The sequence below is a fragment of the Notamacropus eugenii genome, chromosome 5, assembly GCF_028372415.1.
Source record: "Notamacropus eugenii isolate mMacEug1 chromosome 5, mMacEug1.pri_v2, whole genome shotgun sequence".
Lineage (NCBI taxonomy): Eukaryota > Metazoa > Chordata > Mammalia > Diprotodontia > Macropodidae > Notamacropus > Notamacropus eugenii.
Window position 1 is genome coordinate 27,642,570 of NC_092876.1, and position 24,948 is coordinate 27,667,517.

Below are 24,948 nucleotides of genomic sequence, written 5' to 3' on the forward strand. Positions count from 1 at the left end.
TTGGCTTCGCTGTGCTCTCAGCTCACAGGGGGCGGGGGCCTGCGAGCCCCGACACATCCTCCCTCCGCCCGGTCTGTGGGTGCCCACAGGGGCCCCCGCCCTCCCGGGCCGGCCAGGACCTAGCCGAGCTGAGTCCTCCCAGCCCCCCCTCCTCCCATCTTCCTCCTCCTTCTCCTCCTCCTCTTCCTTCCCCCGCCCCTCCCGCGTGGGGGAGCCTGCGCCTTTAAGGGCGGGCGGGGGGCGGGGGCTCGGGCTCCCCTCCCCCTCCCCGCCCCCTCCCCCTCCCCCTCCTTGACGTCTCTTCCTCCCGGGCCCCTCCGCCGCCGCCGCCGCCCGGGCCGGCTCCGCGCCCCCCGGCCCCCCCCAGCCCCGGCCCCCCCTCCCCCATGGAGCCCGGGCTCCCTTGGAGCCGGGGCCACTAGGACCCTCGGGTGCTCTCCCCCAGTCCCGGCCCCCAGTCCCCCAGCCCGGGGCCGGCTCCCGGAGCTGGGGGGCCGCCCTTCCCGGGACCCCGGCGTCCGGGGCCCCCCAGCCTTTGTGTGGGAGGGAGCGGCCAGCGGTCCGGGGGGCAGGGCCAAGGCCGGGGCCGGGGGGGTCCCCCCCCCCGGACCCTGCAGGAGAAGATGTCTTCGCGGACCGCGCTGGCTCCGGGCAACGACCGGAATCCTGACTCGGTGAGTCTGCCTTGCCTTCCTGGGCGCTGGCTGGCCACGGCCTTCTCCCTGTCCGCCGGAGCTCCAAGCTCCCTGGACCTTCCAGGCCTCTGGATCCCCCTTCCTCCAGGCCGCCCCCCCCCACCTGCCAGACTTCCCCATCCCCCTCCTCCCGGCAGCCCCTCATCTTTCAGGACTCCTCATCCCTTGGACCTAGGAGTGCCCCCCCTTCTCCAGGTAGCTTTACATCTTCCGGTCCTCCCGATGCCCAGGGCCTGGGAGTGCCCCCTTTCTCCAGGTAGCCATTCCCACACCTTCCAGGCCTCCTGATCTCCTAGGCCAGACAAGCATTCCCCCCCTCTCCCCAGCCCCAGACAGCTCCCTCTCTTCCAGCTTTCTGGGCCTGTAGCTATCCTCCTGGCAACCCTGCACTGTCCAGGCCAGATCCCTTGGTCCTGAGAGCTGAATAGTCTCCACCCATCTCCATGTTCCAGGCAGCCCCCCATCTCAACCCCATCTTTTGGCCCTGAGAGCTAGTGATAGTGACCCCCCACTATGGAAGCATCCTGACCAACGAGAGCTGGTATTTTCTCTCCCCTACCCCAGCCTGCAGCCACTGCCCTTTCCTCTGGGCACCCTTGTGAAAGACTGTGTCCCACCCCCAGAAGACCCCACCTTCTCCCTCCAGGGTTGTCCTCAGCTCCAGGGGGCTGACTCGTACCATTCCCTAAGGCCCTCTTTAGCTTAGAGGTCCCCATGCCACTTTCTGGATGCACCCCACCCCCTGCCCATTTTCTAGGCCTCTGTCTCTTTCCGGGCCAATCAGTCTCCTCCTTTTCTCCTTCCTTTCAAGGCCGGCCTGAGTCCTTCTTTCCCCCAAGAAGCCCCCCATATTTCATGCCTTTCTCCTCTCCCCCCCTTTCCAAGGCTAACCTGGCCTCTGGGAACCTTTCTTCCCCTTTCCTGTACCCTTCCCCCAGAGGCCTGCTTTATCCTGGCCTCAAACCCCTTCTTCCAGGCAGAACCCCCTCCCCCAGTCTTCTAGGCCTTTTCCCTTGGTCCTGAGCGTCAGGGCACTCCCATCTCTCAGACTCCTTCCTCGGGTTCTGAGAGACCCCTCCTCCTTCTCTAGGCAACCCCTATCTTCCAAATCTTCTCTCCTGCTCTGAGAGGAGTGTTCCTTTTCTGAAATCCTTCTTTTCCAGGCCCTGTCCCCTGCCTCTTGGAAATCGGCTTGTTCTCCAGGCAGCTCCCTAGTCCTGCTTTCCTCAAGGTCTGATCCGTGGTTCCCCCTCCCCAGGCTGCTGAGACCTTTTCTTCCTGTATTAGCCCTCCAGCTTTTAGGCCTTCCCTAGCTCTGGGGCACTCTCCCTCCCTACCAGTCCCTTCCTCCCTTTCTCCCTCTCAAGGTCAGTCTTTAGTCTTTCTTCCTCCCCCAAGAAGCCCCTCATCTTTTAGGATGACTGACCAAGATTCTCTCCCTCCTCACCTCCTTCCATTTGAGCCTTCCCCAGGGAAGACTTCCATCTTCCAGGCCCCCTCTGCTCAGAGGCCCAGCTGGTCCCCTCTCCCAGCCAGCTTCCACAGGCCTTAGGAGAGGACTCTTTCAGTTTTCCCCCAGAGACCTCAGATCAGATGGGCCTCTTCTCCCCCTTTCTCTAGGCTCATCCAGGGATGCTGGCTGGTGGGAGGCCCCATCTTCCAGGTCTTTTTCCCCTAGGATAACTGATTTTTACCTAATCCTCTAAGGCAGCCCAGTGTTCCCTTTCCCATAAGGGCTTTCCCTAGAGCTGTTCCCCCTGCTTTTTCCTCCCTTTGCCCTCTCCTCCATTTCCCAAATCTCTCCTGCCTGGGAAGATTAAAGGAGGGTGTATGGTTGAGAGGTATCTCTGTGTGTTTCCATCCTCCCCTTCCAAAATTAAGATGAATTTCCTCCATCCTGAGAATCATCAGGGATCCCTTCTTCTCACATTTGCTGCCCCTCCCCACCCACAGCTCTGAGTAGTAGAAGACTGGGCATCGCACCTTGCCCCCTTTTCTCTCTTCCTGATCACTGTAATCCCAAGGAGCCATACCTCTGTGTTTCTGTTTCCTATATTCTGCTGCTAAAGGTAACTCTGTCCCCGGAGGGCGGGGCAGTCTGCTAGTCCATAGTTTCCCCTCCCTGCCAAAGATTGCTCCCCCCACTAATCTCCAGCTGCCCCCCTTGATCCACCTCAGTTCCCTAGCAACAGGGGCCTCATACCTGGGGTGCCAGCCCAGGCAAAGGGAGCTAGGCCAGATGGTGCTGAAGGCTGATTTTAGCTACCACCCCCAGCTTGAAGGTGGAAGGGGGAGGCCTGCCATGTCACCTACTGGCCCCTGCCCCATTAATTCTTCAGGGACTCCCTGTTCCTCCCCATGCCCACCTGAATGCTGCTTTGGTGCCCCCAACATGAGAGAGGGGCTGCGACTGGGGCTGTGTTGAGAAGGATCTCAAAGCACTTTATCCTAGAGGGGTAGGGTTTTGAGCTGAAGGAGACTTTAGAGATCCCCTAGTCTCACCCCTTCATTTTTACAGAAGAGGTCATTGAGGCCCAGAGAGAGGGATTGAGTGGCCCAAGATCACCCAGAGAGACAATCTTCTTGACTCCCAGCCCAGGGCTCCACTTTGCCATTGCTGCACATCTCTTGGGGCATATCAAAGTACTTTCCTTCAGGATCTTAGAGTGCCCTGTATCTATTCCCTAGAGAAGAAACTAGGGCTGTGGTTTACACAGTGTTGGGGAGGAAGGCAGGCCTAAGGGCCCAGAAACTCAGTTGGCCTCCTTTGGGCTAAGACTGGGCATTGGGATGAGGTAGCCTCCCCCTCTTGTTCCACTCGTCAAACAAACAAAAACTTCCTGAGCTGGGGCTTGCTTAATTGCGTGAGGGTCTGGGTCTAGGGGCATGAGGTAGAGGCTAGGTCCTGTTCTCGAGCTTTTCTTTATCCCTTGAGGAAGGGATTCCTGGGGCCTGAAATAAAGAGAAGTGAGGAACCTTAGATCTGGAGTGGGGAGAACCTGGGGAAGGGATGATTTTTTTGGAGTGTAGAATGTTAGGGATGGGTGAAGATTGGAAAAATTGGGGGCTGAACTCTGGGGACCGAAGAGAAGGGAAAATGAAGGACTAAGCGGAGAAAGAATGTTGCATAGAATGTCGATGGAGTGTTGGGGACAGAGGCGAGGGAATATTGGGGGTCAGAATGTGGCCCGGAATAAGAGAATGGAATCTTGGGAGAAGAAATTTGGAAAGCCAGACTATTGGGATTGGAGTGCTGGGGATGCAGTGGAACCTGGATGGTGGGGGCTAAATGACAACTGTCCTGGGGAGAAGCTACCCTGAAGACTGAGTCTTCATTGACTAGGAGCAGTTGGGACCGTGATGGTGGATGAGGACATGTTGCTAGTTACCTGGGTCTGTCCTCTCCCTCGTTCTCTTTTGGACTTTGGGGATGGAGACTCCACCCCATATTAGTAGAGGCTGTTGTGGGATGGGAAGAAGGTCCATTGAGTTGTCCAGGGTGATGACTTGGGCAGGGAGGAGGCCTAGGTCAGGTAGTCTAGGACCTTGGTCCTTAGTGGGATGGGAGCCTTTGGTATGGTGGAAAACATAGGCAATCTGACTAACTCCCACTGACTCACTCTTGGCAAGTATCTTCCTTTGTCTGTACCTCAGTTTTCCCTTCTGTGAAATGAAGAGGTTGGTATCAGGAATCCTCATTCTAACTTCAGGGGTTGTCAGACACACAGAACAGACACAGGAGAACACACTTAGACGAAGATGATCCTTGAGGGCCCACCTTCTCAGGGAACCCGGGCCTCCCTTCCCCTTTGACAAAGTCAGAAAGAGAGAGCACTTTATCTGGTCAGGGAGAAAGGAAAGAGGAAGGGATAGAGGTCCTTGGAGGGGAGTTGGTGGGAGTGAGACTTCGGTGCTCTGCTCCTCCAGCCCCCACCTCGGCGGGTGCCTTAGGCCAGGGGGCTGAGTCACCAGCCCAAACCTGCTCTCCTGCCTGGGTTGGGGTGGAGATGGGCGGGCCTGGGCAGGTGAGTAGCTGACAGCCCCATCCCCCGCAGCATGGAACCCTGAGCAGCGGCAGGTCCTCGGACAAGGGTCCTTCCTGGTCAAGTCGCTCACTGGGTGCCCGGTGCCGCAACTCCATTGCTTCGTGCCCAGAGGAGCAGCCCCATGTTGGCAACTACCGGCTCCTTCGGACCATCGGGAAGGGGAATTTTGCCAAGGTCAAACTGGCCCGGCACATCCTCACTGGGCGAGAGGTAGGCAGGGGCTGGACCCCCAGGTATCCAGGGATGGTCTGAGGGCTTTGGAGAGGACACCTGCCTGAAGAACTGCAGTCTGACCTGCGTTCCAGTCCTGACTCTGTGACTTACTCCCTGTGCGATCTTCAGGAAACTTATTTATCCTCTCTGAGCCCCAGTTTCCTCCTCTGTAGAAAGTACCCTAATCACACCTGGAATGTTGTGAAGTCTCAATGAAATAACAGATAAAATGCTCTACAAATGTAAAAAAAAAAATGATTAATGAATAATAATGATCATACATTAATGGTCACCATTTCAGTCCTAAAACGGGCTGTTTCCCCTCTGGGCCTCAGTTTCCTCATCTATGAGGTGGGGAGTTTGGAGTTTATGGCCTCTAAGAGTCTTTCCACCCCAGAATTTGTGATTCTAATGATGGCCTTCTCTTGAAGAAGAGATCTCAGTTCCTTGAATCATCTTTTCCCTGCCCCCAACTCTCAGGGTGGCTGGTGGGGGTGGGGAGGCTCCCAAGGGAGTCACTCCCAGGGTAAGCAGGGGATGGTGGGCCTGGTCTCAAGGTCTGGCCTTGCAGGTTGCCATCAAGATAATCGACAAAACCCAGCTCAACCCCAGCAGCTTACAAAAGGTAAGTCTGTGTTCCTTCCCCCATCACAATCTCTGTTGCTAGAGACCCAGGGTCCTGGCAGGGGGAGGCCCCAGGGAACACTCCATGCCTCTGGTCTCCCTGCCTGCTGGGCACATACTGTCCCCTGGCCTTGGCCTGTTAGGGAGGCTGGGCACCTGACATTCCTGAACATAGTGGCTCTTGCCTTGTGAAATATTTTGCAGGCTGCAGGGCCTGCATTCAAATTCAGACTTAGCCTTCCAGTGTGGCCTTAGGAGAATCACTTAAACTCACTTTCTATCAATTGAAGGGCATGGGAGCCAGGTTGGATGAGAACTGTCTCTAAGGATTTTTGCGTTTAAAACTCTGTCCCTTTCCTTCCTTCCTCACAGCTCTTCCGAGAAGTCCGAATTATGAAAGGCTTAAATCACCCCAATATCGGTGAGGCTCGGGGCCTTGGGGGAGGTGAAGGGCGAGGTTAGGGGAGAGGGGAGACAACTTCAGTGCTAAGGTGTAGGGGAACCCTGATGCTGACCTCAGGGGCTTATTACAGTGAAACTGTTCGAAGTCATTGAGACGGAGAAAACCCTGTACCTGGTCATGGAGTATGCCAGTGCTGGTGAGACACAGTCCCACTCCTCCCTTCTTTCCCACACCATTGTCCCTCCTGCCCCACAAGACCTCTGCCATGGATGCCCATCTTCCATCATTCTCTCCCAATGTTCCATCCCCAACACTCCCCTCTTGGTGCCCACCCCTTCTCAGCCCAGCTCTCCCCTATTCCTCTTTGTCCACCCCCCATCCTGTTCCCCTTCCCCACCTGTGTCTGACCCCTGACCCTGTCCCTGCCCCCTCAGGGGAGGTGTTTGACTACCTCGTGTCCCATGGCCGCATGAAGGAGAAAGAGGCCAGAGCCAAGTTTCGGCAGGTGAGGGAGAGGGAGGTGTGAGGGTGTGAGGGTCTGGGTGTCTGGGTGGGGGTGGGGCTGCCCATCTGTTTGTCTGAGGGTGAGATTTGAGACCTCTGTCTTCTTTCTTCCCCTCCCCCCGTGGTTCTTTTCTGCTAGATTGTCTCTGCTGTACATTACTGTCACCAGAAAAATATCGTACACCGAGATCTGAAGGTGAGGCAGGTCCATTTTAATCTACTCCAGCCCTCCATCCCCTTAGTGTCCTCTGGCTTCTTTATCCTTCTTACTACCCCCATTCTACTGTTTCCTATGGACCCTTCCCCCTACTCCACTGTGCTCTCTGACCCCAACATAAAGCTATTTCTGACCTCTGACCCCCACTCCACATAAAATACCACTGTGGCCTCTACATTCCTCTCATCCAGTTCAAGTGAGCAAATACTTACCAAAAGTCTAGGAGGGCAGAACTGGGGATGGGGATGGGGAGTAGAGAGAGAGAGATGGAGTTCTGGATCCAGCTCTGTCCTGCCTCTGTGGGCCTAACAGGGGTCTAAGCCATAAACAGATCCCTTCGCTAAATGACAATGCTATAGACTTGGGGCCCTGGGGAAGATGAGGCGTGGATTTGGGCTTTGAAGGCTCGGTAGGACATACAGTAAAGATGTGGAAAGTGGGATGCTCAGGGTGTGCTTGGAGGGGAGAGCGCTGCACCTTGGAGGGAAGTGACTGCTGGAAAAGTGGGAAGATAATGAAGAGAGGCCATGGATTCAAGGAGGGTTTCCTAAGTGCCAGCAAAGGTGTTTCTTTTGTCTTATAGATGATAGAGAGCCACTTGTTGTCCAGCCCTGTTTCAGTTGTGTCTGACTCTCTATGACCCCATATGGGATTTTCTTGACAGAGACACTGGAGTGGTTTGCCATTTCCCTCTCCAACTCATTTGACAGATGAGGAAACTGAGGCAAAGAGGGGAAGGGACTTGCCCAGGGTCACAAGCCCAGTAATTGTCTGAGGTCAAATTTTAACTCAGGTCTTCCTAACTCCAGGCCTGGCACTCTATGCACTATGGTGCCACATAGTGGTATTCAGGATTCTTGAGCTGGAGAGTAGCACGATCTGACCTGGGCTTTGGGGATATTATTATAGTAACTACTTACTTAGAAGTAACTTAGAAGTAACTTCTAAGTAAAGAATTGATTGAAGGAAGGAGGAACTGGGGCCTGGATTATTTTAGTTTTTTTTTTTGTTTTTGGTTTTTTTTTGAGGCAGTCAGGTTTCAGTGACTTGGCCAGTTCACACAGCTAGTAAATGTCTGAGGTTAAATTTGAACTCAGGTTCTCCTGACTCCTGGCCTGAGGCTCTCTCTACTGCATCACCTAGCTGTCTCCTATTTTAGCAGTTTAGAGAGGGTAGTCACCTTGAGCTGGAGCCGATATCAGAGGACATCTTGTCCAACCCCTCCCCACTGCTCCCAGCCCCTCCACATACTTTATTTTAAAGATGAGGAACTAAGGCCCTAAGAAGTGAAGGATTTGAACCCAGGCCTTTTTGACCCCAGTGCCAAGGCTCCTTCCACTTCTGATCTGGTCTTGGGAATGCAGAGATCCTTCCCTGCAAATGTGGAAGGAGCCATTGGACTTGGCTGCTGTTTGACTGGGGAAGGTAAGGGATGAAAAGAGGAGTGGAAAACTGTCCCCAGCTCTTGAGCCTGGGGAAACCGAGGCCAGGACCTTGGAGGAAGGCTGAGAGGAGACTTGAGGTGGGAGGCAGGTGGGCCATCCAGCTGCAGGTGTCCTGGAGGAAGCTGGAGCTCTGGAATTCTAGGCTCAGTTCAGAAATGAGAGAGCTGAGGTAAGGAATGGAGAGGCAAGGCATTGTCCAGTATGGCAGAGTCCATCCTCTGGGGATAATAATACCCATCTGAAGGGTCTCTGGTGACTCTCTGTGAGATAATGAGGAACTCTAAAGCACCATGTACCACTTGTCAATAATACTTGTTTTCATTAGTGCCTGGTACACAGTAGGTGTTTAATATTTGTTGAATGGATGAGGTGGAAGAGAGACAAGGGCAGACTTTTTTGGGGGGAGAGGGTTGCTTACATTTGGGCAGAGAAAACAGAGAAAATGTGGCCAGAGAGGTAGGAGGAGAACTAGGAGTGTCCTGTTTGAAGGGAGGTGTTCAGGTGCTGTGGACTGAGCAGACCGTGGAAACCTCAGTTTAGGGATCAGGATGGGTGAGAAAGTGGGTATTGGGTGAGTGGCAGGGTGGGGCTGTGCTCCTGGGAGAGGAAGAGGGTGCGGCCCGGGTGCCCAGGGCTGCAGGAACAAAGCTTTGGTGGAGGTGGAGGAGTGAGAAAAGGCCCCCGGGAGAGCCCAGTGGCCTCCAGGAGGATTTCTAAGGCTAGTTACCGTTTGTTCTTGAGGATTAAGTGAAAGCTACAATGTTACCCAAAATCTTCGCCACAGTGACAGTGTTCCTGGGGCCTCCATTCTCTGCCCCTCCCTCTAGCTGGCTTGTTAGCAACATGTATCAGCTTTGTGTCCTTAGGCCAGTCCCTTCTCTCTGGCCTCTTCCTCTGACATGGGACCTTCTCAGCTGCGGGTGTTCATAGAAATGGAGAGATCGCCCCCTGGTGGAAGTTTCTGAATTATCTCAGAGAGCTGTAATGGATCTCTGGGGTTACCAATGGTTCCCTTGACAGGGGTAGGAAACTGAGGCACCAAGAGAGGAGGGAAGGGGACTGACCCAAGGTCACACAATGAGCTGGAGATGGAGCTAGGATTAGAAGCCTTATTAAGGGTCCTAGGGTTTTTTCTACCTTACACCAGGGTCTAGGGTGGGACAAAGGTTCTAGGTCTGAGAATGATTGCTGAATGATCTTGGACAGGTCCTTGTTCTAATGAGGGTTTGAACCAGGGGCTCACCAGAGACTCTCCCATCTCTGACATTCCCTATTCTAAGGACCCTCCTAGCTCTGATATTCACTGTTCTAAACTCATTCTAAGTTTCCTCCCAGCCCTAACATTCCCTGTTCTAAGGGTCCTCTCAGCTCTGATATTCCCTGTTCTAAGGTCCCTCCCAGCCCTGACATTCCCTGTTTTAAGGGCCCTCCCAGAGTTGACCTTCTCTGATGACCTGTAGGGCTGACCTGGACCCCCTGTCCTCTCTCTTCCTGTAGGCAGAGAACCTGCTTCTGGATGCAGAGGCCAACATCAAAATCGCTGACTTTGGCTTCAGTAACGAGTTCACACTGGGCTCGAAACTGGACACCTTCTGCGGAAGCCCCCCCTATGCAGCCCCTGAGCTCTTCCAGGGCAAGAAGTATGATGGGCCTGAGGTGGACATCTGGAGCCTGGGGGTCATTCTCTATACGTTGGTCAGCGGCTCCCTGCCCTTTGATGGCCATAACCTTAAGGCAGGTGCTGGGCTGGGCCCCACAGGTTGCTTTGGAGGGAAGGAAGGAGGGAAGGAGGAAGGAATGAAAGGAAGGAGGGAGAAAAGGAAGGGAGGGAGGAAAAGAAGGAGGGATGGAGGTGGGGAGGGAAGGAGGAAGCTCATTCCCCTCCCAGAGCTGCTAAACCTCCCTATCCCTGATCTCCACAGGAGCTTCGGGAGAGGGTCCTGAGGGGCAAGTACCGGGTCCCCTTCTATATGTCCACAGACTGTGAGAGCATCCTCAGAAGGTTCCTGGTACTGAACCCAGCCAAGCGGTGTACCCTTGAGGTGAGAGCTTTGGGCCCACCCTCTCACTCTTCCCATGTACCTCTATCCAACCCCATCACCAACCTCCTGTGTCTCTCCCTCTGCTCGCTTTCCTCCATCTCACTTGTATCCCCTCCCTCGCTGACCACCCAAACTCATTTCCCTCCCCAAATCCTGCCTTCATTAGTAGGGTTGGGGGAGTGAGCCCCAGAATTCCCTGCCTCACCCCTGATTGGCAGCTTCCTCGGGATGACAATAATTAGCTAACGAGCTGTGGGGATGATTACAGGGTGCTGGGGGACCCAGACAGTGCGGAGGAGGGAGGGAGGGAGAGACAGACCGGGAGCCCTGAGGCAGGCAGGGAACGTCTGAATGGGGGAAGGTGCCCATTTGTGGTGGAGGAAGAGGGCACCTGGACTTGTCTTTCCCTGATCTGGCCCCCAGTTCACCGGCCAATCCCTTCCCTCTTACCTATTTTCTGGCTCCCACAGCAAATCATGAAGGACAAGTGGATCAACATTGGCTATGAAGGAGAAGAGCTGAAGCCGTACACTGAGCCTGAGGAGGACTTTGGAGACCCTAAGCGCATTGGTGAGGGCAGGAGCAGGACCTTAGGAATCTTTGAAGCTAACACTTGAAGATAATAGACCTTTGGGTCTTAGGATTGTACCATGTTAGAGCTAGGAGGGGCCTTAGAACGCATAATGTTGGGGTTGGGAGGGCCCTTAGAAAGGGCAAGTCAGAGCTGGGAGGGCCCCTAGAACTTGGAATATCTGAGCTGGGAGGGGCCTTAGAACAGGGGACATCAGAACTGGGAGGAGCCCTAGAACAGGGAATGTCAGAGCTGGAAGGGGCCTTAGAATGGGGAACATCAGAGAGGAAGGAACAGATTCTTTAGAGGTCCCACAGAAAATTGTGGGGAGGCCTCCAACTACAGATGGGGTCCCCCTGACTGGCCTCTCAGGGCTCTTCCCTAGCCACTCTGGAGACATGAGGCCTGTCCTTGGGAGGAAGTCTTGAGAGCCACATTGACTCCTTCCCCCAATTTCTCCAGAGGTGATGGTGAGCATGGGCTACACTCGGGAAGAGATCAAAGAGGCTTTGACGAGCCAGAAGTACAATGAGGTCACAGCCACCTACCTCCTGCTGGGCAGGAAGACTGAGGTCTGTGGGATCCCAGGGGTTCCAGCAGTGGATAGTCCAGGGGTGGGAATGCCATGGGGGTAGAACAAATCCTTGAGGGGGGAGGGGGACTCAGATTTATCAGCATCTATTAAGTACCTACTCTATGCCAGGCATTATTTAGATGCTGGGGATACAAAGACTCACATGAAAAAGTCTCTGCTGACAAGGAGACTGTGGTCTATTGGCTCTGGCAGGCATTAGACTGAGGCTCACAAGGTAAAATAGGGAGGTGGCATTTGACTGAGGCTCTTTTCCCTTGCCCCCCAGGAGGGTGGGGATAGGGGTGCCCCTGGGCTGGCTCTGGCTCGAGTTCGAGCACCCAGTGAAGCATCCAATGGTCCCAGCAAAAGCTCCAGCTCCAGCCAGAACAAAGGCCAGAGGAGTTCTTCGTCGACCTATCACCGGCAGCGCCGGCACAGCGACTTCTGTAAGTGAGCTCTCTCTACCCTAATCTCCCATCCTGGGTCACCAGGCAGGAATGGCCCCATTGGGTGACAACATGAGCCTGAAGCCCAGCATCACCAAGTCCTAAGGGCTCCTGGTTCAGCCCACAAGTAGCAGGTTGACCTTAGGGAAGTCCCTTCTCCTACTTAAGCCTCACTTTTCCTCTCCCTAAAAAGAACCAGTTGGCTCCTAAAGTACCTTCCAGTCTAGAGATCTTCTTTCATTTTAAAATCACCCTCATTTCCATACATATCCCCACCTAGAGAGCCATCCCCTAGAACAGAGGACAAAAAAGCAAGAGGTGAAAAAGGCACCATGGAAAAAATAATTCATACCATTTGGGCCCAACAGTATATGTAATGTTCTGCACCCATAGCCCCCCACCTCTGCCCAGAAGGGAGGTGTAGCTTCTTTCTTCTCTGAAGCCAAGGTTAATCATTGCAATTATAATTACACAGCATTCAGTTTAGGGTTTGGGGGGTTTGTGTTTTCTCTCTTCTTTTATATTATTGTGGCATTATCCTATGTTGTTTTCCTGGCTCTTGCCAATCTGTATCAGTTTACTTAAATCTTTCTAGGTTCCTCTAGATTCATCATATTGGCCATTTCTTACAGCAGATTCAGTATACAATATATAATAGTTTGTTCAGCCATTCCCCAATCAGTGGGCATTTACTTTGTTTCCAGTTATTTGTTATCACAAAAAGTGCTGCTATCAATATTTTGGTGTATATGGGGGTCTTTCTTTTTGGTCGTTAATGTCCTTGGGGTGTTTGACTAGCAGTGGTGTCTCTAGGTTGAAAGGTATGGATATTTTAGTTGCTTTCTTGGCATACTTGCAAATTGCTTACCAGAATGAGGAGACCAGTTCACAGCTGGTTCACAGCTCTCCCTACCGTGCATCGATGTGCCTGCTTTTCCACAACTCCCCCATCATTGGCCTTTCCCTTCTTTGATCATCTTTGCCAATTTGTTGGGTTTGAGGTGAAACCTCAAAGGTGTTTGATGTTCACTTCTTTTGTTTTTTATTAATTAATTTATTTTTAGTTTTCAACATTCACTTCTATAAGATTTTGAGTGCTAAATTTTATTCCCCTCCCCAAGATGGTATTTCCATCGCTGAGAAGAGCTAAGTCTATCGAAGTTAGTCATTACACATTATGGCTGTTACTGTGTACAATGTTCTCCCGGTTCTACTCACTTCACTTAGCATCAGTTCATGTAAGTCTTCCCAGGTTTTTCTGAAGTCCGCCTGCTCATCATTTCTTATAGCACAATAGTATTCCATTACATCCATATAGCACAATTTCTTCGGCCGTTGGACATTTGACGGGCATCCCCTCAGTTTCCAGTTCTTGGCTACCACAAAAGTCTCTTCTTTTGTTATTAGTAATTTGGGGCATTCTTTAACCTCCCTCACTTCAATCCAATTCACTTGCAAGTCGTGGCATCACCTTCCTCATGTCATGGTCCTCTTTGCAGACAAATGACAAACAACGCCAACAAATGGTTATGGACAGATTGTTTCTTTTGATATCATAATTGTAAAGCATTTAGCACAGTGCTTAGCACATAGCAAATGCTATATAAATGTTAGGTATTTTTAATATTATTTTTAAACTGTTCATATCATTTAATCACTCATCAGTGAGGAATGGTTTGGGTCTTTTATATTTGTTTTAGTTACATATAAATCTCAAGTATCTGGCCCTAATCAGAGATATTTGATGCAAAGACTTTTCCCCAATTGACAACTTGTTCATATTCATTGTTTTTCTTGCAAAAATTTTTTTTTGTTGTTGTGGTTCAGTTGTTTCATTTATGTCTGACTCTTTATGACCCCTCTGGGGTTTCCTTGGCAAAGATATTGAAGTGGTTTTCCGTTTCCTTCTCCAACTCATTTTACAAATGAGGAAACTAAGGCAAACAAAGTCACATTTGCCCAGGGTCACATAGCTAGTAAGTGTCTGAGACTAGATTTGAAATCAGGTCTTGCTGACTCTAGGAACAGAGCTCTATTGACTGCACCACTTAGCTCCCCTGTAAAACCTTTTTAATTTCACATAATCAAAATTATCTTTCTTAATCATCACTAATGTCTCATGTTTGGCTAAGAATTCTTCCCCTAGGCTTAGCAGTGCCAGATCTCAAACTATACTCTGAAACTATAATTGTTGAAACAATTTGTTAGTGAATAAGGAAAAGAAAGGTTGATCAATGGGACAGATTAGATACACAATATACAGAAATAAATGAACACAGTAACTTACTGTCTGATATGGCTTACTGGGGCAAGGACTCACAATTTTACCAAATCTGTTGGGAAAACTAGAAAGCAGACTGGCAGAAACAAGGTATGGACCAGCATCTCACACAGTATCCCAAGATAAGCTACACATGAATGCATAATTTAGACATAAAGACTGACATAATAGACAAATTAATGAAGCCTGGAAGAAATTGCATGTCAGATCTATGGATAAGGAAGGAGACCATGAGCAAACAAGAGATAGAGAAGCTAAATAGACAATATTGATTACATGAATTAGTTTTTGTATACATAAAACTTATAAAGCTAAAATTACAAAAGAAGACAGTAAATGGGGGAAAAATCTTTGTAGGATGTTTCTCTGATGTTCATTTCTAAGATATATAGAGAACTGATTCATATTTATAAGAATAAGAGCTATTCTCTTATTGATAAATGGTCAAAGGATATGAATATGCAGTTTTTAGAGGAAGAAATCCAAGCCATCAATAACCATATAAAAAATGCTCTAAATCTCTGATAACTGGAACTATGCAGATTAATAACTGAGATTCTATCTTGTACTCATCAGATTGGCAAAGTCAACAAAAAAGGAAAATGATAAATTCTGTAGGGGCTGTCAGAGAACAGGTGCTTTAATGCATTGTTTAATGGAGTCGTGTACTGGTCCAGACATTCTGGAAAGCAATTTGGAACTCGAGTCAGTCAATAAACATTTATTAAGCGCCTGCTGTGTGCCAAGGCATTGTGCTAAGCACTGGGGATACAAAGGAGGTAAAAGATAGTCCTGCCCTTGAGGAACTCACAATCTAGTCAGGAAGACAACAAGCACACAATTATATATAAACAAGTTATGAATAAGATGAATAAAAAGTAATCAACAGAGGGAAGGAAGAGTTGGGAAATGCTTCTTATAGAAGGTGGGATTTTAGTTGGAATTTGAAGGAAGCCTGGGGGTAGAGATGTAGAGGGAGAATGTTCCAAACATGAGGGACAGCCAAGGAAAATAACCAGAGCTGGGAGATGGAGTGTCTTGTTGTTGGTGGAAGAGCCAGGAGGCCAATGTCACTGGATTGAGGAGTGTGTGGCAGGAAGATGTAAGAAGACAAGAAGCTTAGAAAGGTTGTGGGGGGGGGGGAGTGGAGTAGAGGGGTACTACGTTATGAAGAACCTTGAATGCCAAATAGAGCATTTTGTATTTGATCCTGGAGACAATAGGGAGCCACTGGAGTTTATTGAATTGGGGGTGGGGGGTGGAGGTGTGTTACATGATCGGACCTATGTTTTAGAAAAATCACTTGAGTGGCTGATGGAGGATGGTCAGGAGTGGGGAGATAGATGAGGCAGGGAGACCCACCTATAGTTGTTGCAAGTGCCTAGGTGTGAGGGGACAAGGTCCTGAACCAACTGAGAGCTCAGTGGCAGAAGAGAGAAGGGGACATATTCGAAAGATACCACAAAGGTGAAAGGCCCAAACTGTGCGTACCATTACCCCAGTGATACCATTGCTAGATCTGTATCCCAGAGAGATCAAAGAAAAGACCTCTTTGCACAAACCTGTTCATAGCAGTTCTTTTTTTTTCTTGTTGTGGTGGCAAAGAATTGGAAACTGAGGGGATGCCCTTCTGTTGGGGAATGGTTGAACCAGTGATGGTATGGAATAATACCGTGTTGTAAGAAATAATAAAGGAGGTGGTTTCAGACAAACCTGCGAAGAGTTATATGAACCGATGCAAAGTGAAGTGGGCAGAACCAGGGTGTACATTAACAGCCGTATTATGAAGACAAACAAACTTTAAAAGACTTGAGAACTCTGATTAGCACCATGACCCACAAATCTGGAGGACTAAGGATAAACATGCTTCCCACCTCCAGAGAGAGAAGTGGTGGATGCTGGGTACAGACTGAGACATGTTTTTTGGGACACTGCCAATGTGGGAATCTATTTTGCTTGACTCTACATGTTTGTAACTGGCGTTTGTTTTCCTCACTTTCTCAGCTGAGAAGGGAGAGAGAAAATGAGGTTATGGAAATAAAATCTGATTTAAAATAAAAAGGAATTCTCCCCGTAGCCAGTGGTGAGAGGTGCTTCATCGGGCTTGCTTCTTGAGTTTTTCTAATGTGTCCTTTAACGCTCAGGCTCCCCAGGCTGGAATTCTGAAGAGCTTGGATTAGAGGCTCACCATTTCTCCCCTTCTTCCCCAGGTGGCCCCTCCCCAACACCCCTGCACCCCAAACGTAGCCCCACGAGCACAGGAGAGACAGAGCTGAAGGAGGAGAGGCTACCGAGCCGCAAGACCAGCTGCAGCACAGCTGGTGGTGGGAGTCGAGGCCTGCCTCCGGCCAGCCCCATGGTCAGCAGTGCCCACAACCCCAACAAGGCTGAGATCCCGGAGCGGCGCAAAGACAGTTCAGGCACACCTGTGAGTGGAGGCCAGGGAGATGCTCAGGGCAAGGGGCAGGGCTGGTCTTTCCCATTTGTCCCTGTCTCTTCCCTGAGTACCAGACGGGAAAGTGGAAGGCTTGGATTGGAATTCTGACTCTGGCACTTAACCTTGAGGAAACAAATTTCTTTGCCTTTCTGAGTCTCAATTTTCCCCATCTGTAAAATGAGGCTGATACTAACTCATAGGACCAACCTCACTTTGAGGATCAAGTGAGTCATAAAAGTAAACCACTTTCTATGTTGCTTCCTAGCTTGTATGACTGTGAGCAAGTGACTTTCCCTCTCTGAGCCTCAGGTAAGAGGGATGCTAAGTCTTGTCCAGTCCTTTTATTTCGCTTATGATGAAATTCGGGCTCAGAGAGGGTAAATGACTTGCCCAGAGTCACACAGCAATTGAGTAGCTGAGTCAGAATTCAGAACTGACTGCACTTTCTGAGATGTTAAAGGGTGGCTAGGTGAGAGGACAGGGTGACCAGGAAGTCTTTCTTCTCCTGTCTCACTCCTTTTTTCCCCTCCCCAATTTCTTCACCAGAATAACCTCCCCCCGAGTGTGATGACACGCCGGAACACATACGTGTGTACAGAGCGTCCTGGGAGCGAGCGCCCTTCCTTGCTGCCCAATGGGAAGGAAAACAGGTACAAGCATCGGGGCACTGGAGGGGTGGCACTGGGGGGTGGCACAGACCCAATGTTGGACCAGTTACAGGGACTTTGCCCAGCAACGGCAGCAGGGCATCCCAAGAGCATCTTTCAACCATTCTAATCATCATCTGCCACCAGGAGCTTCTGCTAAGGGATCATCTGCCCCATCTCCCTCTTCAGCAAATGAATAGTAGAAAGTCAGCTATCAAAGATGGGAAGACCTTTGGAGCCAGGGATGTCAGAGCTGGGAGGTGCCTAGAACAGGGAATGTCAGAGCTGTGAAAGACCTTAAAACTGACAATATCAGAGCTGGGAGGGACCTGAGAACTGATAGTACCAGAGCTGGGAGGGGCCTTAAAGACCATCAAGTCCTAACACACACACACACACACACACACACACACACACACACACACACACACACACACACCATTTTGCAGATGGGGAAGATGAGAGCTTAGGGGGCCCAGTCCTTACTCCTCAGAGGTACCAGTGTCTGTAGCTTTCAGCCCCAATGGGCCCAGGCTTGTCCTATCCAACCCTTCAGGGTAATAGTGACCCTCCAAGGACCCCATCAGTTCTGGGAAGGGTTGGACACAAGACCCTGATGACCATCTCTGTTTCCTCCAGCTCGGGCCCTCCACGAGTTCCCCCAGCTTCCCCCTCGAGCCACAGCTTGGCACCCCCAGGGGGTGAGAGAAGCCGCCTGGCCCGGGGCTCCACCATCCGCAGTACCTTCCATGGTGGGCAGGTGAGGGACCGGCGAGCAGGGGGGGGAAGTGGGGTCCAGAACGGGCCACCTGCCTCACCCACCCTGGCCCACGAGGCCACGCCTCTGCCCACTGGGCGACCTCGACCCACCGCCAACCTCTTCAGCAAGCTCACCTCCAAACTGACCCGCAGGTATGGCCACTGGGCCTGGGGAGGGGGTCGTTGGGGGTTGGGGGCTGGGTAGACGATCTGAGCCTAGGCTGCTAACCTCCGCCTCTCCTCTCTCCTCTTCCACCCAAAACAACTATTTCTCCCTCCTCTTCTTTCTCTTCTCTCCGTTTGCTACTCGCTCGATCCCGCTGCAGGGTCACCCTCGACCCCTCTAAACGGCAGAACTCTAACCGCTGTGTGTCTGGGGCATCTCTGCCCCAGGGATCCAAGATCAGTAAGTCGGGGCCTACCCCCCTTCTCTTTCACTGTCTCTCTGTGCCCCAGCCCACCTGCCTGCCCAGTCTGGCTCCCTCTTCCTTCTAGCCTGCCTGTCTCTGCAGCCTGCCTGCCTCAGTGGTTCTACTGTCTGTCCATTCTGCCTGGCCCCACTCTATCTTCTGGCTACTTGACCCTTTCTGGTTAGTGGAATGAGTGTGTGTGTGTGTGTGTGTGTGTGTGTGTGTGTGTGTGTGTGTGTGTGTGTGTGTGTGTGCATGCGTAAAGTTCTACTTTCTCCTCTGTCTCCTGTGAGTTTCTGAGTTGCTCTGTCTCTGCCTTTGTCTTTTGAGATTGATCTCTCTACCCTCCCCTTCTCTCTGTCTCTCCTAGGATCGATCTCGATCTCTCTCTCTCTCTCTCTCTCTCTCTCTCTCTCTCTCTCTCTCTCTGTTTCTCTGTCTTTCTCTCACTCTCTCCTGGTATCCGTCTCTCTCCCTTCCCTTCCTACCTCCCCGAGGCACTCCCCTCCCCCGACTGGAAGGTGACAGGATAATGAGGGTCCTTAATAATGACTGATACTGAGCTTTACAAAGATCTCATCTGAGCCTCACAAACACCCTGGGAGGGAAGTACTGTTATTATCACCATTTTACGGCTGAGGAGCCTAAAGCAGACAGCAGTTCAGTGACTTGCCCAAGGTCACACAGCTGAGAAATGTCTGAGGTTGGATTTGAACTCAGATCTTCCAGATCTGTCAGGCTCAGTGGCATCTCTACTGCCCCACATAACTGCTCAGTGACACCAGGATCCATTAAAGGAATGGAGAATGTTTAGTGTGGAGAGAAGCAGCCTTCTGGGAAGGAGACCTGGGGTGGGGAATCATGGCAGCGGTCTCCAAGTATTTGAAGGACTCTCATTTAGAAGATGGGCCAGCCTTGTTCTGCTGGGCTGCAAAGGGCACAACCGGAAGTCATGGGGGTGTGGAAGATGCCAGAGGAAGAACCTTCTCCCTCCTTAGGGCTGTTCCAGAATGGAATGGGGTGACAGCAATGGATAGAACTCTGGGCCCCAAGTCAGGGAGACCTGAACTGAAATTCAGCCTCAGACACTTACAAACTGCGTGACCCTGGGCACATCACCTCACCCTGTTTGCCTCAGTTTCCTCATCCGTAAAAAGATCTGGAAAAGGCAGTGGCAAACCACTCCAGTATCTCTGCCAAGAGAAGCCCAGATGGGGTCACAAAGTTGGACACAAATTAAAACAACTAAACAACATGGAGGGGCCATCCCACCGTTCTCCCTTCACACCTGCTGCTCAGTCTGTCACTATCTCTCACTTCTCCACATCTCTGCCTGTCTCTCTTTTACTTGACCTTCATCTCTTGGTCTTGACCATATGTTGTATGGAATACTGGATTTCCTAGATTGGGGGTGTCTCTCTCTCTTCCTCTGCCCCCTTCCCTCGTCTCTCCCTCATGCTCCTCAGTCTCTCTCCTCTCCTGTACATCAAACTAACGCCGCTAACACAGGGGAGGGGAGGGCTGGGCAGAGGGGACTCGCCCCCAGCTCGCATCCTGGGAGCGAAGCTAGCCAGGAAGCTGGTGGGGGGCAGGATCTAGGATCCCCCTATTCTTCCTGTGCCCTCACCAGGAAGGGGTCTGGAAAGAGGCTGGGGACACCTGGGTCCCTTTGGGGATGGAGAAATTAGGGGTGGGGATCAGAAGGCTGGTTGGAGATTCCATATGTGACTTTTTATTCTCCTCACTGCCTTCAGGGTCGCAGACCAACCTGAGAGAATCGGGGGACCTGAGGTCACAGGGTAAGTGTCCCTCCTTCCCCTATCACTCCCCATCCACCTTCTCCCCTGCCTCTTCCAGAGACTCTTTAGGTGGCCCCTGGCCAGTCTCCCAATCCTAAAATCAGCACACAAATCTTCCTTCTCCCCTGCAGGACATGGTTCTAAGTGCCTATGTCTGGGGCTTCAGCCTTCTTCTCTATCCTACCCCAGGACTTGTTTCTTCCTTTACCATCTTATTTTTTCCCATCACTTCACTCTCTCCTATGACTTCCCACTTCTCCCACCTTCCCCTCACTCTCTCCTATGACCTCCCTCTTCTCTCACCTTCCCCTCACTTGCTCCTTGTCTGCTTGGTCCCCTGCAGTCGCCATCTACCTTGGGATCAAGAGGAAGCCACCCCCCGGTTGCTCCGATTCCCCTGGAGTGTGAAGCTGACAAGCTCCCGCCCACCAGAGGCCCTCATGGCAGCCCTCCGCCAGGCCACGGCGGCTGCCCGCTGCCGCTGCCGCCAGCCCCAGCCCTTCCTGCTGGCCTGCCTGCACGGTGGGGCTGGCGGGCCCGAGCCCCTGTCCCACTTCGAGGTGGAAGTGTGCCAGCTGCCTCGGCCAGGCCTCCGGGGTGTCCTCTTCCGCCGGGTGGCAGGCACTGCCCTGGCCTTCCGCACACTGGTCACCCGTATCTCCAATGACCTGGAGCTCTGAGACTGGCAGTACCCCCTCTGCCAGAGACTTTGAAGGGGTCAGGGGGAAGGGGAGCCCCCACACCCCACTGAAGAGCGCAGTTCCCCCTTTGTCCTTCTTCCACTCCACTCATGCTGGAATTGGGGAGGGAGGAAGAATGCTGGAGGGGGTGACCGCCGTACTTATTCTAGTCTTTTTTGAGCTGGAAAAAGCCTTAGAGACCATCAAGTTCCACTCTTCCCATTTCACAGAGGGGGAAACTGAGTTTCAGGAAGGGGAAGGGACTTGCCCAAGGTCAGATAGTTGGGAGGCCTTAGACCCCAGCTTTCCTGCTTCCCTGTTCATTCTCCCACACCAAAGCCCAGACCCACTCCTACCCTATCCAGCCCTTCCATTTCCCTGGAATGAAGCATTGAAGCAGACGTGGGGTCAGTCAGACAGATCCTTGGGAGAAGTCAGGCGCCTGTGCAGCACAAGGCACTGGGAGGCAGGAGCCCTAGGTTTTCCTTCCCGATTCTCACTTTTTTGACCTTGGACAAATCACTGTAGGCCTCAGTTTCCCTCTTCTGACAAAGGAGGGAGTTAGACTAGCTTGGTCTCTAGGGTATCTCCTAGCTCTATCCCCAATTTTTTTTGGGGGGAGGCAGCTGAGGGAATCTTGTAGAACCTAGACTCGCTATTCTTTCTAGGATGGGTTGCCAGAGACTGCAGGAAAGCTGGGGGGCTGGGGTGGGTATAAAGAAGGACAAGGCTCCTGTCTGTCTCTCCCTCCCGCCCCCCACCTAGCAAGATGATCTCCCATGAGACTGAACTTTGGACTGGGTGGCAAATTGGCTATGAAGGCCAGGTACAGCATCCGAGGAGGAACTTGGCTACAGGGGAAGGCCCCCCCACCCCCACCCCAGCCTGAGGGCTTTCCCTGCCCTTTCTTTCCCTCTAAAAACCACCTCAGGTGCCCAAAACTGATCTGGATTGGACTCTCTATGGGGCGAAGTTCTCAAATTCTCCCCCTTCCGTTACCTGGTGTGAGGGGTCTAGGGGGAGGGAAGAGGCGAGCTGGGAGGACTAGGGGCCTCCTCTCCTTCTGTATTGCCTCCCCCTGCCTCCACCCACCAATCAGACACCTTCTCCCTTCCTCTTTTCCCTGGCACTTTGTACAAATCCTTGTAAATATATCCTCCCTCCTGCCTCCCAACCTCTCCTCATCTTATCCGCCAAGGGAGCCACCTCCAGTTTTTAAGTTATTATACCCCTGGTCCCCCCAGCCCAGCCCTGGCCCCTGCCGCCTGTTACCAATAAAATTAGGAGATTCCCCCTGCCTTGCTGTATCCTTTTCCCAACACTAACCCACCATGACCTTAAGACCCTCTTAGAGGGTGGCCAGAGGAGGGAAGGAGATTTCCCCACTCTGCTCCCTGCTTTGTGACCAAATCACTTAGGCCTCAGTTTCCTCATCTGTAAAATGAGAGAGTTGGACTCAGTTATCTCCAAACCATGAGTCTTGTGAACCTTACTCTAGTGGTAGGTCCAGTGAGATTCTGGACCACATCCATGGCCTGGGAGAAGTAAGGCATGAAGCAAAAAAAAATAGACAAAAACTGAACCCAGGCTATAACTTTGGTCAGGAACTATAGAAAAAATGGAAGAGAGAAAAATCTCAAGTCGTACACTTAGATGAGAAAAAAAGACAATTGCAGAAGCAATGGTGTTGGGGCAGCAAGGCTGGACAGCAGTGTGTGTGAGTGTGTGTGTGTGTGTGTGTGTGTGTGTATGTGTTTGTGAGAAAGAGAGAGAGAGAGAGAGAGAGAGAGAGAGAGAGAGAGAGAGAGAGAGAGAGAGAGAGAGAGCTGGAGGATCTTAGTGGACCACACCAGACCCTATGAGGTAAGAAACCGGCCCTCCTCTGCCACATCCCATCCATTTCTGGAGTGCCACCTTTTTGAAAGGACTTTGCTGAGTGCAGACAATGCTGGCCAGGTTGGTGAGGGGAAGGGAAATTGTGTTATCAGAGGTTAGCCTGGAGGAGAGGTGGTAGCTGAGAACCTGATATGACTCATGGGAAAAGAGGTCAGGCTTGTCTGGGAAAGCTTCTGAGCCATGTTATCTGGCCCTGTGTGGAACAGGCTGCCTGCTAGGTAGTGAGCTTCTCCTCCCCTTCACTGGGGGTCTTCAGGCAGAAGCTTGGAAGACCAGCCAGCAGCCTGTCTGCAGAAGGGATTTCTGCCTGCCCGTCAGGGTTTGGACTGTCCAGCTCCCAAGGTCCTTTTCATTTCTGGCTTGAGTTCCTTGTTTGGCCACTGCATGACTTCAGACAAGCCCCTGCCATTCCCTGGGCCTTAGTTTTTCCCATCAGTAAAATGAGGGAAGTGAATTCTGGTCTTTTTTTTTTTTTTTTTGAATTCTGGTCTTTTTGTGTCACTCCCATCCTTTCAGGTTTGACAGTTGAGAATTGAAGGAAGTTTTTTTGAAGTAAGGGTAATGCTAATCTTGCTTGGTCACCCATGAAGTTCTGGAATCCTAGGGTCAACACCATTTCCATTGTTGGAGTCCATGCAGCCAAACCCCATCCCATTCCTTCCATCCAGGTTTCAAAGGTCTCACTTCCCATTTGACCCAATTTAATCACTTTCTTGGCTGATGGCTGGAATAACTGGCAGATTTGCCCCTATTTCCTCAGGGAGCATGAGAACCTCATCCCCCTCATTTAGCCCCATCCCCCCATTGGGACTCCTCTTTCCCTTCAACGAACACCAATCTGTACACCAAACTTCCATTCTCATTAAGCCCTGTTCCTTCACTTAATTCCTATTTATCTCACTGAGTCCCATTTCCATTCACCTGCCAACTCCCTCACTTATGACTCCATCTCCCTCACTGAACCCCTAGGTCTATTGTGTCCATCCTCAGTATACCTCTATGCACAATGAATCTGTCCCTATTACTGATCTGTGTCCCCATTCGTCACTCCTCTCTTCCTCAGCCTCCACTGGAGATCCCATCTTTAAAATCCCTCTATACCTACAATCCCCATACAATTCTCATTCCATTAGACCCCATTCCCCCTCACCGAATTTCAGCTTTAGTCACCAACCAGTGTCCTCATTGAGGACTCTAACCCCTTCACTGAGGACCATTCTCTCATTAATGAAATTCCCTCCATTGCCTAATCCCTATTCATATCTTGAACTCCTTGTCCTCATGAAACCCAATCCCTTTCAACTAGCCTCCAGACTCCTCACTGAGCACTATATTCTCCCTGATGTACAATTGCCCTCCTCCCTGACACTCCATCCCATCATCCCTCACCAAAGAGATGTAAACCAGAAGGTATCCGTTAACTGGATGCAGTCAGCCAGAATGTAAACTCTATTATCTGAGTGGCCAAAAGCTCAGAGGGCTAGCTTATCCATCGGACAAGGAAACAAAGATCCATAAAGGTCTCAGCTGAAGAAGGAAATGGCAAACCACTCTAGTATCTTTGCCAGGAAGATCCCCCAAGTGGGATCAGGAGTTGGATACGACGAAAGTAACTGAACAAAAAGCTATCAGCGGACTGGAGCAAGGGGCCATGTCTGATGAGATGAAACTGAATACAACCAGATGTAAAGATTGTCCCAGAGAGTCTGTAAGTTCTCCAAGGGGAACAGCTGTAGCAGATTCTACCAAGTTTAAGGGCTTGGAGGATGGTCCTGTTGGCATGCGGTGCCTGCTGCCCAGTTAAGAGGTCACCCAGTAAATATTAAGATCATATGAGATTCCTTGATAGATCTTCTGGGGCCCAGCTAGGTGTCTCAGTGGATAGAGTACCAGCCTGGAGTTCAGGAGAACTTGAATTCAAATATGACCTGAAATACTGACTAGCTGTGTGGCTGGTCACTTAACCCCATTGTCTCCAAAATTAAGGTATAAGTAGGAAAGCACTCGCCGCCCCAAGGTATTGTTCACCATCAAGGGTATGCTGATAAATGTTTAACAAACAGCTCTGGATTTTCAGGGGGTGGGGGGAGATTTACATAATCAACTTCACTTTTAAGCTTAATCTGTATCAATAGCATTTTCTCCATCACTTTCTTAAGCCTAGATAATCAACAAAACAGGCCTGATTTACAGGACTTGCCAACTTCTGAGGTATACATTCTCACAACGAAAATTTAGCAATCAGCTTTCTAGCAGATA

General features: G+C 51.2%; 1 protein-coding gene across 3 annotated transcripts; it reads left to right on the forward strand.

Annotated features, from left to right (window-relative positions):
- The first annotated feature begins 331 nt into the window (after positions 1 to 331).
- MARK4 (microtubule affinity regulating kinase 4) lies at positions 332 to 22,090 on the forward strand. 3 transcript variants are annotated; one of them, XM_072608014.1, is made up of 18 exons: positions 332 to 674; positions 4,751 to 4,951; positions 5,526 to 5,579; positions 5,951 to 5,999; positions 6,112 to 6,177; positions 6,416 to 6,486; positions 6,625 to 6,681; positions 9,645 to 9,881; positions 10,070 to 10,189; positions 10,660 to 10,759; positions 11,223 to 11,332; positions 11,621 to 11,780; positions 16,272 to 16,489; positions 17,045 to 17,148; positions 17,785 to 18,057; positions 18,231 to 18,310; positions 20,069 to 20,113; positions 20,457 to 20,668. In XM_072608014.1, the coding sequence occupies exons 1-18, from the start codon at positions 624 to 626 to the stop codon at positions 20,519 to 20,521; spliced, it is 2,061 nt and encodes a 686-aa protein (XP_072464115.1). In that variant the 5' UTR covers positions 332 to 623; the 3' UTR covers positions 20,522 to 20,668. The 3 variants fall into 3 exon arrangements, with proteins under 3 accessions (XP_072464115.1, XP_072464114.1, XP_072464116.1); XM_072608013.1 differs by lacking the exon at positions 18,231 to 18,310 and having other exon boundaries at positions 334 to 674; positions 20,457 to 22,090; XM_072608015.1 differs by lacking the exons at positions 332 to 674; positions 18,231 to 18,310 and adding an exon at positions 1,908 to 1,926 and having other exon boundaries at positions 20,457 to 22,090.
- The last annotated feature ends 2,858 nt before the right edge of the window (positions 22,091 to 24,948 follow it).